This window comes from Bombyx mori, chromosome 9 (assembly GCF_030269925.1).
Source record: "Bombyx mori chromosome 9, ASM3026992v2".
NCBI classification, from domain to species: domain Eukaryota; kingdom Metazoa; phylum Arthropoda; class Insecta; order Lepidoptera; family Bombycidae; genus Bombyx; species Bombyx mori.
The window spans coordinates 2,801,466-2,820,708 of NC_085115.1; the positions used below are offsets into that span (position 1 = coordinate 2,801,466).

The following is a 19,243-nucleotide window of genomic DNA, read 5'->3' on the forward strand; positions in this document are numbered from 1 at the left end:
CTGGGGCCCATAGACATCTACAACGTAAATGCGCCACGCACCTTGAAAACCTTTTTAGAGAAAACTATTACACTATTTTACTGGTGGTAGGACTTGAGAGTCCGCACGGGTAGGTATCACCACCCTGCCTATTTTTGCCATGAAGCAGTACTGTAAAACTGAGACCTTATAACTCATGTCTCAAGACAGGTGGTGGTAATTACGTTGTGGATGTATATGGGCTTCAGTGATTACTTAACACGATGTGGGCCGTGAGTTCTTCCACCTATCTCAACAATAAAAAAAGCTATCGGTATCAAAATATACAAATTAAATGAAGATTTTATATAGCGTCGCTTTACTTCCAGCTTGCCTTGTTTAAGTGTTGCCATATCCTAATTTGCAGAGTGCGAGATAATAGGGAGAAATAATGCGTGTGCGTAACAACGCTAATTTACAAGTTCTGAAGGTTATATTTTATTACACGATGCCATTCCTTCATTGTGGAAATCGATCGTGAATATGTACATATTAGGTAGATAAAAAAGGGTGCGTGTACTTATGTACGCGCGTAAGAAGTTATACTTTTTTTTATTAAATTTATTTCTTTTTTTTATTTAAATAATTAATAATAAATATTTAACGTTAATAATTTAATAATATTTAGTATGAATTATATTAAATAATAATTTTGTCATTTATATTACTAAAAAATGAATGCTAATAACACTTTTTTTTGCGAGTGTACACGCGCGAAAGTTCACCTGCGGCTATATTCAGACTCGCCAAATTACGTCGGTCGTATTTATAATGAGCGATTTAGTGGGCAACTTCATTTCTGTTAATTTTGTGTCACGGTGCGCGCGCATCGTAAAATTTCACTCTCATCAATTTTTCATAACGCGCCAAAAGAAGTATAGCTTCAATAATATTAACTAAGAAATAGAAAACACCCTCCATATGGTGCGTTGCAATGAATATACGGAAATTTAGCCCCATGTAGGCACGGTATAGTACAGGTATTCCAAGGACGGTTGCTAATGCTAAGACGGCCTCACATTATGAGAGACAAGGGCAAGTTTTATTTGATGAAGAATTTGAGAACAGCTCATTCCCTTCACTATATACAATTTTTTGTATTGCATAGGTCTGTGGACGAGCTCACAGCCCACCTGGTGTTAAGTGGTTAACATAGACATCCACAACTTAAAAGCCACCACCCCCCTTGAAATATGAGTTCTAAGGTTTTAAAGTTCTATTGAAGGGTAATATAGTTACAACGGCTGCCCCACTCTTCAAACCGAAACGCATTACTGCTTCACGGCAGAAATAGGCAGGGTGGTGTTGCCTACCCGTGCGGACTCACAAGAGGTCCTACCGCCAGTAGAAAATAGGATGAATTCGAAATCTAGAATTGACTGAAGTTGGTCGTCACACGTGAAACTCAGCCGTTCTGCCAATCACTCCGTTCAAAAGCCATCCGTGATTCGAATCACGTAACCATGTTTATCGTTTGATAAAAATCACTGAACTCTTTCAGGAAAAGGTCGTCCCAACAGCTTTTCGACTGGGCTTCAACAAAAACACGTCGAGTAGAGTTCTGTGGAATCATTCTGTCATTTAGAATCTTAGTATTAAGGACACAGGTCGTTTTGTTATCAGATTAAATAATAAAAAAATCGCCAATAATTAGACACATGACATAAGCTTATCGATGCGGATAAGTAACACGCGTTTTTGCTTTCATTATACTTTCATTCGCGTATGGCTTTAACAAGAAAATAGACGTGTTGTGCTTAAATTAATGTGATCTTATACAGTTTCTGAAGGTAATTTGGATTATGACTGATTATGCTAGAAAGGCTCTTTTTGTGTATTTTCAAAGGTTGATAAAACTTATTGTGTTATACCAGGCAGTTTTCTGTGTACAGTACCGGGTAAGGTATAGCATGGGTGACAAAAATTGTCTTTTTGTTTATTGCTTAGATGGGTGGACGAGCTTACAGCCCACCTGTTGTTAATGGTTACCGAAGCTCATAGACATCTACAACGTAAATACCGCCACACACCTTGAGATATGAGTTCTAAGGTCTCAGTATAGTTACAACGGCTTTCCTACCGTTCAAACCGAAACGCATTACTGCTCCACGGCAAAAATAGGCAGGGTGGTGGTACCTACCCGTGTGAACCTACAAGAGGTCCTACCACCAGTAATTAAGCAAATTGTCCGAATCTAAATCAATAGACAAGCTACCGCTTTATAGCCTAAATATCATTCAAATCAAATCAAATCAAAATCGCAATTCTCCTGCAAATCGTCAATTTTCTAATATGATTAAAAAGTATTGCTGACAGCTTAATAATATCTTTGAAGGGTAAAATCGTAGACACAGTCAATCACTGTCAACATAATAATACCTAGTCAGGTCATAAATTCTGTCACATGTTTAATGTAAAATAATTGAAACAAGTTTATTCATTATGTAACCATTCATATACCAAAATGATCTTAACAAAACATAGATTCTTATGACACTAAAGTTTATTCAAAATGACCTCCGTGATTTTCAATACAGGCCTTCAAACTGCGCGGCCAGTCGTCTATCGCAGCACGAACGAGGTCCATGTCAATATCGGCGGCTGCCTTAATCAAGGATGTCTTGAGTGACTCCAAATTGGGATGAGGCTTTGGGCACGCCTTTTCCTCAAAGTGTTGCCATATCTTGTAATGTAACGGATTCAAATCTGGACTGGAGGAGGGCCAATCTTCGTGCCGGATGAAGTCGATTTCACGCGCCGCCAGCCAGTCTTGTGTGCTCTTCGCTCTATGAGCTGGCGCCGAATCTTGTTGGAATACCCAGTGCCTGTTATTGAACATGGTATGAGAAACAGGTTCCACAAGGTTCGTCAGGACTGTATTTTGATACACAACTGCATTCGTTTTTACACCTTTCTCACAAAAATGTACCTCTGTTAAGCCCCAATAAGAAACTCCCAACCATACCATGAGCAAGGATGGAAAATGACCTCGTTGGACATGCGGAATACGGTTGCTCGCTTCTTCACTACTGTTTGCGTACACCTTATCATTTTATTTGTTGTAGCTCTCTTCTACGGTAAAAAATTTTTCATCCGAAAAAAGAATTTCCCGATATTTTTTTCCCGCGTACCGCTTCAACAAAGCGCGGTATCTCTTCAGTCTCAGGTCCATTAGACGAGCATTCAAACGATGTCCTGTTTTTCTTCGATATGCCCGAAGCCCTAAGTCTTCATTTAACACCTTTTTCACCGTGGTTCTGCTTAACCCCATCTGAAGGGCCAACAGTTTCTGCTTACGTTTGGGATTTCTTTGAATTCGCGCCTTCACAGCTTTTATCACTGCTGGAGTCCTAACAGACCGAGGGCGACCACTTCTTGACCTGTCATCTACACTAGAGTCTTCTTTGTATCGTTTGATGGTACGATAAACGAATCTTTTGGTTATATTCAAATTTTTCAGTATGTTAAAAATTTGAATTGGCGCGTAACCGCAAAGATGCAACGCAATAACTGCAACACGATCTTCTTTAAGCGTCCACTCCATATTTAAAAATGAGTAAAATTCTAAAAGTATACATTTTTATTTTCATGAACAATTCGAAATTTGAATTCAATATACTTTTTTGTGGCCAGCATTCTAAAAGAAAAGTTTTTACTGTGTGACAATACTTATGACCTGACTAGTTATATATTATATTATAGGCATTGGATACTGGCTTGCAAGATGCCCTATTTTATTGACTCACACGGGTAGGTTCTACTGATCTGCCTCTTTTTGCGGCAGGGCAGTAACGCGTTTAGTTTAAAAGGTAGGATCAGCCGTGGTACTGTAAAATCTAAAACTCAAAAACTTATCTATCAAGGTGAATGGCGACATGTACTTTGTTGATGTCTCCGTGCTCTATGATGTATGTGTCTAAGTGGCTACTGCACTTAACACCAGGTGGGCCGTGAGCTCACCCACCCTTTTTTCAATGAAAATAAACCATGTGATTTTGGAAATAATAATGGTATAATAAAATAATATTATCATTCGATTATTGATATTGATTGAAATATACTTTTTTATATTATGTAAGTACACCACGGCTAGTTTATTTCCTTAGATGACTTTTGTCGGCCTAACGATTATCTGGAAGAGACCACTCTTAGCGATAAGACGGCCCGTGATATTTTGTGTGTGTTAATGGGTTACATTTGTTTTTTTTTTAATTAAACATTCCATGTTTATATCTGATCAAGTGTTCTTACGTAGTCAATTTATCATTTTCATTTAAGTATTAACAAATGTGATAAAATTCACGATTAGCAGCTGTTCATTCGCCTTCACAGCTTGGAAGTATTTTATAATATCTCAATTTTAACCGACTTCAAAAAAGGGGGAGGTTCTCAATTCGACTGTATGCTTTTTTATGTTTGTTACCTCATAACTTTTGACTGGGTGAATCGATTTTGATGATTCTTTTTTTATTAGAAAGCTGACGCTTCCCGTGTGGTCCCATTTCAATTTAGTCCAGTTCTGATAATGGCGCCCATGAGAAAACCATATAAGTCTTAAATTTGCATTAAGTACGTGCGCAACAAATAGATGAATAACTCAATAACTCAATATCACGCCAACCGATTTCGATGATTATTGTTTTTAGTGTATATTCATTTGTTTTTGAATATCTATTTTTTTTTCTATTTGAAGACTGTTTTTGTTAAAGCAAGTCTATTTACAATTATTATTTCAAATAAAATACATATTATTTATTTTTTAGAATGAAGGCCTCCGATACGTTGCACAGAAACGGTAAAAGCGAGAATGGATCCAAAATTACAGAGAAACACGAACAAAAACATAAAGATCCTTTGACGGAAGGCGTGAAATGGATCGAAAGATACGCCGAAAACTTGGAAAATTTCTTCGAGAGACTACCGGAATTCATTTCCACGTTTATAGCGACTCTGGCGGTGTTTACCTTTGGATCAATTTTAAGAGGTCAGTGACTTTTATTAAGAGTTAACAAAGAAGTTAACTGAAATCGGCTTTGAATTTTTACCTCAGCTTGCGATTAGGGCGGTAAGGCGTATAATGAGCCCACTCGGGCTAATACCACCATCTCATAAGTCCACCTGGTGTTAAGTGGTTACTGGATGTCGAAGTGCCACCACTGCAGTGGCTGCAACGAGGACACGGCGGAGCACAAGCTCGTGTATTGCCCCGCTTTCGCTGCGACGTGTACTCGTTGCAAAAATAGGACCGGACTTGTCGCTTTCGACCGTCGCGGCTACGATGCTCGGCAGCGATGAGTCCTGGCAGGCGATGCTCGACTTCTGCGAGCCCACCATCTCGCAGAAGGAGGCGGCGGAACAGGACTCTTCTTCCCTCTCGGCGCCGTGCTGCCGCCGCCGAGCCGGAGGTCGGAGGAGGGCCTTTGTCCAGCTCCGGCCCCTGTGAGGAGGTAGTCTCCTCCCAGTAATGGTCACGGGGCGACCTAAGGTGGTTGAGGCTGCGCCGCACGCTACCATCACAGCACGCTGGCACCAGGAGGACGGGACGACGCGTTGGCGGCTACGGACTGCAATGCGGTCCACATTTTCGTCGTCGCTGTCGTCGCCGAACGTACTGTGGAAGAGCAACCCAGTCGGCGGTGTATCGCATTCCGACCCGGCCAGCTGGTTCTGGCCTAGCGTGATATCCCAGAACACCAACGGCATCACTCGGGCGGCCTGGTAGGACCACCGTACCGCGGAGACCGACGTCGTTGGGCGTCGACTATCGCCTCGATGACCCGTCGGTCGGGCGTCCTCGGGGTGGCGCCACGTGTTTGGTTGTAGTGTTCACCGCGGGAACCCTCTACTCTTACCGGATTTTGACCCCGGACGGAGATCGAACATCGGGTGTAAGAGTGCAGGGGAGTCGTTTTGTGCGGTAGGGCCCTAAAATTCCTTGGGCCCGCGGTCTGCTCCCAACACCTTGCAGATCGTCAAGTCCCACATACCCCGCGTGCTCCCAAGGCGCGGGGACCTTGTAGGAGGTTCGGCCACTGACCCAAAAAAAAAAGGCACATGGACATCTACAACGTAAATGCGCCACCCACCTTGAGATATGAGTTCAAGGTCTCAGTATAGTTACAACGGCTGCCCCACCCTTTAAACCGAAACGCATTGCTACTGCAGGGCAGAAATAGCCAGGGTGGTGGTACCTACCCGTGTGGCCTCAAAACATGCCCTACCATTAGTGATTAGGCTAATATAGTTATTGCGGGTTTGATTTTTTATTACACGATGCTGTTTCTTCGTCTTGGATGTTACTTTTGAACATGTGCCAAGCATGTATTTCATTAGAAAAATTGGTTTAAGATTCGAACGCCGGCACAACGACATCGCTCGATACGAATGAGTCGGGGACCTTATCCTTTAGGCCATGACGACTTCGAACATATACAGTTAACAACAAATCCCGAATCCCGCCAAGGGAAGATATTTGTATGATAAATATAAATGTCTTTTCCAGGGTTATGGATGTATATTAAATATATGTATGTGTATAATAAAAATCTTACATTTATTTCCGTTATCTGGTACCTGTAACACAAGTTCTTTACGAACTTATCACGGGACCAGTTAACGTGGCGTGGTTGTTAGTAAATATTTATTATTATTATTATTAACTTAACAATAATACAGATGCTCTCATCTCTTAAGTGATAATTGTAGTATATACTGCTCCAGTAGCCACTTGTTACCAGATTAACCATGAGCCCACACACCATTCCATGCAATACAAAACAAAATAACCTTCAGCATTCGGAATTTTCTACCAATTTTGTGATTTTCCAAAAAAAACTAGTACTTTCCAAATTCGAATTAAATTTTTTAGTGCTGTTTTACATTTCCAAAAGAAAACAAATTAATATTAACAAAAATTCAAGATCGATTACATTTTTGCTATAATAATTGCCTTAATATGATAGAAAATTGAATTTGAACTGAAAATTGAAAAAGAGAATATATCTCTTGTGAGGGCTTTATCTGCGCAGTAACAAGAAAATACCACGAATTCTTCAATCGAACTTACATTTAATAAAATATAATGAGTAAGGTTCGTGTAGTACAAAGCTATCATTATTAAACATTATCAAATAAATAGTACCATTTGGGAGTGAAGTGTTCTCGAGATAATTTTAAAATGAAACTTTTATTACATCGTCTCAAACTTTTTCGTCTGTGTGTTGCATGTCGCGTGACGGTTGGCCGCGGGGTAGGGATAAAGTGAAAGGCGCTCGTCAGAGCAGCCAAGCCAATATGGCGGCGCCTATAGTTCGCAGCAGCTGACTGTGTAGTGTATAGACTAGTACTCATTTGTGCCAGTGATCTACGCTATTTTGTTTTTGTTTTTGTCAGTGTTTAAAGTAAATGTTGTTTGTCAGAGTTAAATGTCTATAATGTGAAAAAAGTATCACTTTTACTGTGGTTTCATAAAACCACACAATACTTTTTTATTTTATTCTACATTCTGTTCTTCATGCGGTAGATTTTTGTTAGCATTCGATTAACAGGGAATCCAAGCATATGGATAATGGGTACAAAAATACTAAAAGTAGAGAAATAATATCAACAAACTGAGTTTGTTTCACTGGTACTTCTCAGGAATTATGGATTTTCGGAACAGAGTTACAACGTTTTAATATTTAACAAGCATAATACGATTATGTTTAAGTTGAAATTAATTATATTTCATTTCATGCCCATTAGGAATTTCGTCAGAAGACTCAATTAAATTTCAAGCCGTGTTGAGAGTTACGGAACCTACTGAGGGTTTATACGAAGGATACATTCTTTTTGTTGTAGCGAGGGTTGATTTTCACTTTGTAGGTTCCATCTCATCATCATTATCATCCATCAACTGAGACTTGTACAAAGTATTTATGGCATTCAGCGATGTGGCATCCCTGTGGCAATGCCCGTTTTAATTTTAGCGAATTTTATATACCAACCATGCCGGCTTTATATTCCAACTTTACCATACTAACTTTATATACCAACCATACCGGCTTTATATTCCAACTTTACCATACCAACTTTATATCCCAACCATACCGGCTTTATATTCCAACTTTACCATACCAACTTTATATAGGTACCAACCATACCGGCTCTATATTCCAACTTTACCATACTAACTTTATATACCAACCATGCCGGCTTTATATTCCAACTTTACCATACCAACTTTATATAGGTACCAACCATACCGACTCTATATTCCAACTTTACCATACTAACTTTATATACCAACCATGCCGGCTTTATATTCCAACTTTACCATACTAACTTTATATACCAACCATACCGGCTTTACATTCCAACTTTACCATACCCACTTTATATACCAACCATACCGGCTTTATATTCCAACTTTACCATACCAACTGTATATACAAACTTTATATACTGGTTTCTTAATTGAAACAACAGATAAGAAAGTAAACAAGAGTTTTAAAACGAACTTAACACTGAAAGACTTTCTTTTCCACGTTTTCTTGCCCTGTTGTCTGCTTCCGAACTATTTTAAAATTTTCGAGACTAGCAAATCAATTTCTTAGCTTATGACTAACAAATTAGACATGTGTAAATTCATACACTTCACCCAAACAGACGAACAAGAAAGCCCTTGCTACTTTAAATAGAAAGTGATAAAAAAAAGGAACAAAATGTATTATTATTGCTTCACAAATAAAAATAAAACAACCTCTATGTACACATTGATAACCTTCAGATATATTTTCCATCATATCATCATGTATGTAGATAATTCTAATGACATGTACAATTTATGCGCAAACAAAGGATCTGATTATCAATTTAGCATTAATAATGTGATTTTAGTGTTTAGAGATTTTAGTGATGTGTTTTAGATCACGAAAAAGCAAAAAGTCGATTCCTTTGTTTTTCTTCTGTGAGAAATGCATCTTTATTATTTGTGCAACTCGATAGCTATGAAAGATAATTAAAACTAATTTTACGGTTCTTCATGTTTATTTTATATTGTAAAAGCGAAATAGATAATAATAATAATAAATGTAAAAGTAGCTTTAATTATACCTGCGGCTCATGAAAACCGATGAAAATAATAAGCTATGAAACGCCATGCCATCTGTTTCAACTTGAAAGAAACAAATAGCATTATCTAATAGGCAGACATTTAATGTAATCCAAATGTCATGCAACAATGCTTTAAGTTGATTGTAGACGGTGACTGTTCTGATACCATGACCATTAACGCTGGCGTTCCACAAGGTTCGTGGCTCTCCCCCACGCTTTTCATCCTGTATATCAATGACATGCTGTCTATTGATGGCATGCATTGCTATGCAGATGACAGCACGGGGGATGCGCGATATATCGGCCATCAGAGTCTCTCTCGTAGCGTGGTGCAAGAGAGACGATCAAAACTTGTGTCTGAAGTGGAGAGCTCTCTGGGGCGAGTCTCCGAATGGGGTGAATTAAACTTGGTTCAATTCAACCCGTTAAAGACACAAGTTTGCGCGTTCACTGCGAAGAAGGACCCCTTTGTCATGGCGCCGCAATTCCAAGGAGTATCCCTGCAACCTTCCGAGAGTGTCGGGATACTTGGGGTTGACATTTCGAGCGATGTCCAGTTTCGGAGTCATTTGGAAGGCAAAGCCAAGTTGGCGTCCAAAATGCTGGAAGTCCTCAACAGAGCGAAGCGGTACTTCACGCCTGGACAAAGACTTTTGCTTTATAAAGCACAAGTCCGGCCTCGCGTGGAGTACTGCTCCCATCTCTGGGCCGGGGCTCCCAAATACCAGCTTCTTCCATTTGACTCCATACAGAGGAGGGCCGTTCGGATTGTCGATAATCCCATTCTCTCGGATCGTTTGGAGCCTCTGGGTCTGCGGAGAGACGTCGGTTCCCTCTGTATTTTATACCGTATGTTCCATGGGGAGTGCTCTGAGGAATTGTTTGAGATGATACCAGCATCTCGTTTTTATCATCGCACCGCCCGCCACCGGAGTAGAGTTCATCCATACTACCTGGAGCTACTGCGGTCATCCACAGTGCGTTTCCAGAGATCTTTTTTGCCACGTACCATCCGGCTATGGAATGAGCTCCCCTCCACGTTGTTTCCCGAGCGCTATGGCATGTCCTTCTTCAAACGAGGCTTGTGGAGAGTATTAAGCGGTAGGCAGCGGCTTGGCTCTGCCCCTGGCATTGCTGAAGTCCATGGACGACGGTAACCACTCACCATCAGGTGGGCCGTATGCCCGTCTGCCTACAAAGGCAATAAAAAAAAAAAAAACATGATAAGAGAATGGTCGTGAAGCGACTTATTGAGAGTACGGCGTCTGACTGGGGGTAGGGCGTCTATACTGGTGATAGGGTGTCTATACTGATGGTAGTACGTCCATTGAGAGTACGGTTACTGGGAGTAGGACGTCATACTGGTATCGTCTTCACTTGTGGTAGGGTAGGTAGGTAGTTAGATACAGTTTGTACTGTAAAAACTATGACTTGGAACTTAGAAATCATTTCTCTAAGTGGGTTTCTGCCTTTATATTGTTCATTTTTATGGCATCCGGCCATCTCTTAACACCAGATGGATCGTAAGCTCTTCACTTTTGTTTTTCATACAAAAAGAATCAACAGTGTATGGCAGTCTTTTCCTAAGGGGTTTCATTTTTACGATAAGAAGATCTCAAGGTCTTAGATACGCGGAGTATAGTGCGAAGCATGACAATTTAAGCCAATATTTAGTCTGCTAGAATACTTTAAAGAACTTAAAATCTCTTATTAAAATCCGGTACTTAATGAAATGCGTGACGTAATTGGAATAACTAGTGGTCCCCTGGTAGTCGAAATTCGACTATAACTAATGGAAATTATAAGTTTGTACGCTATTATGATTCTATTGTTAAAGACTATTAAATACTTCTTTAATCACAGATTTCGTCAAAACTACACTTTAGACAAATAATAGTAAAGAGAAAACAATATTTAATATATTCTCAGTTTGACAGACTATAACTGACAGAATGCAAAGAAAAATTTGACAATAAACAAATAGTATGCATGACAGTAGTGTGTGTCAAATACATTACCATGTACACTATTAAGATTGTATTTTATACTTCTATAATCACAAATTTCGCCAAGACTACACTATAAAAAATATTAACAAAGACAAATAATGTTTAATCTATTCTCAATTTGACAACAGACGTCAAGAACAAAAGCTTGACAATAAATAGTATGCATGCGTGTGTGCGTCAAATACGTCATGGTACGTAGTGTGTGTAATGTTTTATTTATTGAATTTTATGTATCTTTTATGCATTATTTAAAAAAAAAATTAGCATTGTGCACTTCTTCTCTATATTTTTTATAAGTGTGGAAAATTTCATACTCCTCCGTCCGCGCAATTTTCGTAAAAAGGGATACAAAGTTTTTGCTTCACGTATCAATATATAGATAATATGTAATTAGTGATACGTTCTTTAAATAATGCAATCAACGTAACGACAACACGTTATCATAACATTATCGAATAGTAATGTTATTAGCTGATACGCTATCAAAAGCATTGATTGAGTCGTGGTATTTGGCAACATATTTCTATCCAAGTTCAAGTGTTTAAAAATGTATACATTATTAATAAGGAAATTCGACTATAATTAATTGAAATTATAAGTTTGAATATTATTATTGATTCTATTGTCGACTATTATACTTCTATAATCACAGGTTTCGCCAAGACTAATAATACAAATAAAGACAAACAATATGAATCTATTCTCAATTTTACCACAGACTTAAAACGATAACAATAAACAAGGAGTATATTTAGGTGTGTTGTGTCAAATACATGGTAGTGTGTGTAATGTTTTTTGTATTGATTTAATGTATTTTTTATGCACAAAATAAAAAAGGAATAACATTCTGCACTCCTTCTTTAAATTCTCTATAAGTCTCTAATTCTCTATTTCATACTCCTCCGTCTACGCAGTTTTCGGAAAAAGGGGTAGAAAGTTTTTGCTTCACGTATATATTGTACTGTTGGTTGTAAGTCCACGTTGTTTTATTGATATTTAAACACTAGGGCGAAGAAAGCGTATAGTTTCAGATTGACTGTTTTGAGTTGGCGACGTCATATTGTAATAAACAGATTTGTGTCCTATTCTTATGTCGACTTGAGCATTTTTTTGACTTCAGAGATAAACTAGATTACTCTAATTGTTGGTAAATAGTAGCTGTTTCTCATGAATATCAGCATTGACAGGTCGACAGTAAATTCAGCAGAAACTCACTGGTGGTAGGACCTCTTGTGAGTCCGCACGGGTAGGCACCACCACCGTGCCTATTTCTGCCGTGAAGCAATAATTCGTTTCGGTTTGAAGGGTGGGGCAGCCGTTGTGACTATACTGAGATCTTAGAACTTATATCTCAAGGTGGGTGGTGACATTTACGTTGTAGATGTCTATGGGCTCCAGTAACTACTTAACACCAGGTGGGCTGTGAGATCGTCCACCCAACTCAGCAATATAAAAAAAAGAAATAAGCATGAGGGTAGCCTCTACCCTTGGGCTTAGTCAGTCATCAGTAAATACCTCTGGATATGCGCCGCGAATGAGTGCAATGGTACCCAGAAATGTGGGTAAACTCAGTTTCGATACAGATATTATTCCTTTAGTTGAAAGGCTTAGACGGGATTGTCTCGGATAATACCTCAAAGCGCATCTCATGAAACATACACAGCAACCGAGAACTATGAATTATTCGTAAGATACAGCGTATTACGAATGCAGGAATATTGATTAGATAAGCGCAGTGAACTAATAATTGTATAATAAATATTAAATAAATGATTAAAATTAGTTTTACGGTTTAAAAGCGCCTTTAATCACACTCAATTATTTCCGAAGCTCCGATTGCTTTACATTTTTCCTGTACACAGACGACTAAGCTTGTTATTCTTCGACATTTGATTTTTAGGACAGCTACCGTCTATTTCTTGATATTCATGATTAATATTTTTTGAAAATATTAAAACTGAAGAGTATCTTATGGTATGGCAGTTTGTTTGAGTTGGATTTTCATTTTCATGTTCAAATGTTAGTAAGCGCTAAACATCTTCTCTATCAAAGTCAGGCTTTTTTTTGTTCAAGGACCTTATAGACTGTACGTGGAATTAACTTATTTTCTTTAGACTCGCTAATTTATTTTGTGGTTGGTCACAAATTTAAAACTATGTTTAGTTTTAAATTTGTGACACTAAATTTTATTTGTATTAAAATCGAAATTTGAGTAATTATTGATGTCTAATATCGCATTAAAAAATGTCTGTTTTGTGACTTTTTCATTTTTCGGGATCATTGGCATAATCAAAACTACTTTTTTAATTTTTATCTCGCCTTTATTATATTCGACCATGAAATACTATTCCAAAAGTCTTAAAATGAATAAAATTATAATGGTAAAAAAATTAACAGTAAGAAGTAGCTTTAAAAATATCTAACTATGATCCAACAACCTATGTATAGAAACATAGAAGTTTTAACTAATTGACTTTTTTTATTTATTGCTTAGATTGGTAGACGAGCTCACAGCCCACCTGGTTGTTAAGTGGTTACTGGAGCCCATAGACATCTACAACGTAAATGCGCCACCCACCTTGACATATAAGTTCTAAGGTCTTAGTATAGTTACAACGGCTGCCTCACCCTTCAAACCGAAACGCATTACTGCTTCACGGCAGAAATAGGCAGGTAGTACTTACCCTACCCTACCTACCTGTTTATGTAATGCTCATCCTCAGCAGCAGGCTTGAAAATCTGAAATCTCGTCAGCACTTAACACCCGTCTAATAGTGTGTGCACCTAATTAGATAACTTATCACGAGGATTATTTCAATATTATCTTAAAAAGCATAAAAATACACTCCTCAGCGTTAAACACAATCAGCATAATCATGGTGACGCTATTTTGTAAATATATGAATATTTAAAAAATATTTCTTGTAAATCAACATGTATAATTTATATATGTACGTATATTAATCATTTTTGAAGATTTTTCTGTAATATGTCCAGAAGTGGTAAAATTCTGCAATATAATACAAAGCTCCCAGTTTTTTTTTGATCGTACTCATCTGAAACTACAAGTTTGATTTAAATAATTATTGAACTATTAGATAATAATTTATTATTTATAAATTATTATTATATTATATATACTTCAATAATTATTTAATAATCAATTATTTAATAATCAAATATAAAATTTGGGCCATAGCCCAGCAAATTTCGAATACCCAGCTAGCTACGAGTACAAAGCCAAAAAGCAAAACCAATTAAATGAAATAGATTTCTGAATTTTAATCATTCGTTTTCCAGGAGAGTGGGTCGTCATTCTAGTCACAGCGCTGAAGCAAATCACGGGACACACGCAAACCAAAAATGCCTCAGTCGAGGAAATATTCGAGCTGTTCACATCTAGAAACTTGAAAATGGAGAATTTCAGTATCATATTCATATTAGCTAATGTTGTTTCATTTGGATTTTACTTTATCATCGGAGGATTTTTACATGTAAGTATTTATCTTTCGCTAATCAATTGATTATTTGTTGTAATTAATATTGACAAATTTGAAATGGCCTTAGAAGCTATCGTCATCCAAGCCAGTCTAAAGAAAATACAAACGCCTAAGAAATTCAATTCAGGAATACGCGTCAATATTTTTTTTTAACTATATATCTTTCACTAGAATTCGGAGCACTGTTAAATTCTCTGACGCTAACTGATTGAAATAAAGCATAGATTCCAAGAAAAGTGTTTTTCCTTCCAGTGGTACTTCTACGTGAAGAGAAGGCACCTCGCCAGTGAATGGAAGATCCAGCCGAACAAATGGCTGTCCCCTGAGTTGGAACGCCACGAAATCATGATAGGAACCCTATCTCTCATTATTACAAGTTCATTCTCAGCTTTTTTAGCCTGTTACATCTTCAATGGGAATCCGTGCACAGTCTATTTTCAGTTCGATGAGTACGGATGGATCTGGTTCTTCTTGCAGTTTCCAGTTATTTTCATTTATATTGTAAGTTGTCCTTAATATTTTTACCTATTTTGATACTTTAGAAATTAATCAATGAACCCTATTACCATCGCACCACCCGCCACCGGAGTAGAGTTCATCCATACTACCTGGAGCCACGACGTTCATCCACAGTGCGTTTCCAGAGATCTTTTTTGCCACATACCATCCGGCTATGGAATGAGCTCCCCTCCACGGTGTTTCCCGAGCGCTATGACATGTCCTTCTTCAAACGAGGCTTGTGGAGAGTATTAAACGGTAGGCAGCGGCCTGGCTCTGCCCCTGGCGTTGCTGACGTCTATGAGCGACGGTAACCACTCACCATCAGGTGGGCCGTATGCTCGTCTGCCTATACGGCAATAAAAAAATAAAAAAAAACCCTAAGTTTATCTGTGTATCAATATCATTCATTTTAAGAAGATCTAAGTATCCGTTCCTTTTTTTTCCAGGATTACACGACCTATATTATGCATCGTCTTTATCACACTCCTTGGTTGTACAAGCATTTCCACAAGCTCCACCATAAGTACAAACAGCCTACAGCCTTTTCTGTAACTGCCATCCATCCAGTAGAAATTATGCATATCCAACTAACGATGTGTCTACCTCTCTTCACAATACCTACACATTGGGGTAAGTTTTGACAGATTATTTGTTGATCATAAATTATAAAGTTGGATATTATTTCATCTGAAAACGTTCTCCAAAAAATGTTTTAATTTTTTCATTGAACTATAAACTCTTCTTATTTATAATAACTAGTAGGTAAACTATTGATCAAAAGTCGACCAAAAACACCGATACTTCTTCTAGTGTTAGATGTATTGTATGTATTAATTTTTCTCTTTTATGTTGTTGTTGATATTTGGGAAAAATCCCAAAAGTATGGATAGCACTAAAGTTCGTAAGCTACTAAATATAAACACCAGAAAAAAATTACAGAGAAGAAATTGGCACTTAACCGTTTTGCGTTTGCCTGTTTATGTATAGATACACCAATTGCTTCAATGGTTCTTTATTTAATTTAAATTTTGAATAGATTTAGGTACGACTCGATTTTGGAAAAATAATTTTCGCGCCATTTGTAATATTATATAATAGTTATTCAAACGGATATTGAATTGAATTTGCAAAACCGTCTAATTTACGAGTATATAATTTAATACGGAAAAATATATATATATATTTGATGTAGTTGTAATAATAAAATCTTAAAAATATTTCCAGCATCATTCTACGCTGTGGCCATTTACAATTACTACCACGGCATCATTGATCATTCCGGCATCAATTTTAAGGCCCAGTGGTGGCAGCCGTGGCAGCCTGACGCCGAATTCCATGATCAGCATCACGAATTTTTCCATTGCAACTTTGGCTTCAATATGTATCTGTGGGACAAGGTCAGCTTTTACTTACGCTATTGTAGAAACCTTAAACAATATCTATTAATATAGCAACGAGCTATCTTCTTCTTGCCCATATCATATTAACTGGTAGTAGAACCTCTTGTGAGTCCGCGCGGGTAGGTACCACCACCCTGCCTATTTCTGCCGTGAAGCAGTAATGCGTTTTGGCTTGAAGGGCAGGGCAGCCGTTGTAGCTGTACTGAGACCTTAGAACTTATGTCTCAAAGTGGGTGGCGCATTTACGTTGTAGATGTCTATGGGCTCCAGTAACCACTTAACACCAGGTGGTCTGTGAGCTCGTCCACCCAAGTAAGCAATAAAAAAAAATAAAAAAAAATCAACCGCCTGTATTTCTACTTTAATAATTTATTTATAGTCGATCCCATGATTTGTTATATCGATATTCAACGTATGTATGTCTGCGGGAATGAATTCACACTTTCCGATTTATTTGTCGTGATGATTGTCCTTTAAGTCGTTACCGTTGTGCTGGGCTTCAATATCTACATAAACTAAAATAGACTGCATGTTCGTATGTCCACCTACGCCAATCAAATATGTTGGCAGTGTTTTTAATAACTTTTCGAATTCAAGAGAAATCAATGCTACTAGAGTTATAAGTTACTTAAATTATAAAAACGCATGATAATCTATGTACTCGGTATGTTCAAATGGGTATAGAAGCTAGAATAAAATTGCAATCATGTTGACAATTTATTAAAATAATCATGTAATTGAAAAACACAAAGATATTCCAAACTAGGCTGACTAGATCTACTGAAAATCTCATAAACTCAAAATGATTCTAATTGTTCAGTGGCACGGTACGATGAGGAAGCAGTACAACGTGTACACCGAAGAGACATTCCACGGTGAGGCTCCGTCTGCAGAAACGGCCGAAGGAAAGGCGATATTGGAAGCGAACCCCGAACTTATTGATAGTATCAACAAACCATTACTGACAAAGACTGAAACCCAAAAAACTAAATGATTTAACTTGCTAAAGTGAGCCCGTAGTCCTATCGTGTATCCAGCACAAAAGGCCAGCCCAGATTTGAGGCCGGACGCATAACTCAAACCTCAAAGAGTAATTTAGCAATTTACTTACAATATCTAGGACAATAAGTCGGTACTTACCAGCTGTGTGCTCGTCTCTAAGTGTAAACTAAAAAATAAGTATTATCTGTTGTTAAAATCATCGAGAATATTTGAATTACACGTTAAAATAGTTTTAAATAGGATCGATTTTTCTATAAACAGATTATGAAGCGCCAGGAGGTTTTGTAATAACCACATTATCTATTGGGTCCTGGATTCGATTTCCCCAACCTCATATAAAATAAGACATAAAAAAGGACTACAAATATTTTATGTTTCTATATTATTTTAGTTTATTAGCTTAAATAGGCAGACGAACTCACAGCCAATCTGATGTTAAGTGGTTAAACGGCTGAGATATACAAGTCCTAATTATAACGATATAACGATGTCCAATATAAAATTGAATGGCATAAATTATTTAAAACAAATATGAGTAATGATTAAAATGGGATTTATTGACGATATTTACCTCATGAGTATGAAATAAATAACTAAATAATTAATCGGTTGTAATATTGTATGGACATCCCAAAGAAAACCTATAGATGATAATAAATTATATTCCAAAATTACGTATAACAATATTTTATTTTCCCTGCAGTGTTTATTCGATCTAATACATTTCAAATAAACTTTACTTAATACAACATTTAAATTCAAATGAATACCTTAATCAGAATTTATTTTCGAAACATCTCATATGTTATTTAATATATACGTTAAATGCTAGATTAAACCACAAGAATACACATCTATATATTAATACGTGAAGCAAAAACTTTATATCCCTTTTTACGAAAATTGCGCGGACGGAGGAGTATGAAATTTTCCACACTTATAGAGAATATAGAGAAGAAGTGCACAATGCTTTTTTTTTTAAAATAATTCATAAAAGATACATTAAATCAATAAAGAAAACATTACACACACTACATACCGTGTATTTAACGCACACACGCATGCATACTATTTAGTGTCAAACATTTGTTCTTGACGTCTGTGAATCAAATTGAGAATAGATTACATACATATTGTTTGTCTTTATTAATATTTTTTATAGTGTAGCGTTGGCGAAATTTGTGATTTTAAAAGTATAAAATACAATTATAATAGTGTACAAACTTATTATACAATTCCAATTAATTATACTCGAATTTAGGCTACTGCGGGGCCTCTAGTATAATATTATTTTATTTCTGTAAAATTTAAACATGATATCCCTTCAATCTCGTAAAAGTAAAATGTCATATTAAATAAATCCAACTAAAACTAAAAGTAAACGGTCGATGTAAACATTGGTCTAGCTGTACACAAAAACAATATTATTTACACTTAAATATTATTACTTGGTGTTGTTTGTACAATAAAATTTACTAATACCTTTTTTAGACGTCTATTTACAATTTATCTTTGTAACGATATCAAAAAGATTTACGAGCGAAATTATAATTATCTTTCGATCTAAATCCCTAATGTTTCGTAGATAACATTTTCGTAAAGTAATTCTCGGCATTGGGTATAATATATGGTAGGCAGCGGCTTGGCTCTGCCCCTGGCATTGCTGAAGTCCATGGGCAACGGTAACCACTCACCATCAGGTGGGCCGTATGCTCGTCCG

The 19,243-nt window shown here is 37.2% G+C and overlaps 2 protein-coding genes across 3 annotated transcripts in view; both read left to right on the forward strand.

Annotated features, from left to right (window-relative positions):
- Nucleotides 1-19,243, forward strand: part of LOC119628919 (uncharacterized) — a 572,605-nt gene that overhangs the window by 382,739 nt on the left and 170,623 nt on the right. The window lies entirely within an intron of this gene.
- On the forward strand, nt 1,603-18,197 carry LOC101741096 (uncharacterized). Of its 2 annotated transcripts, none has more exons than XM_004922879.5 (7): nt 1,603-1,808; nt 4,782-5,002; nt 14,421-14,614; nt 14,873-15,121; nt 15,568-15,751; nt 16,346-16,518; nt 17,342-18,197. In XM_004922879.5, the coding sequence occupies exons 2-7, from the start codon at nt 4,783-4,785 to the stop codon at nt 17,513-17,515; spliced, it is 1,194 nt and encodes a 397-aa protein (XP_004922936.1). In that variant the 5' UTR covers nt 1,603-1,808; nt 4,782; the 3' UTR covers nt 17,516-18,197. The 2 variants fall into 2 exon arrangements, with proteins under 2 accessions (XP_004922936.1, XP_037868948.1); XM_038013020.2 differs by having other exon boundaries at nt 1,741-1,916.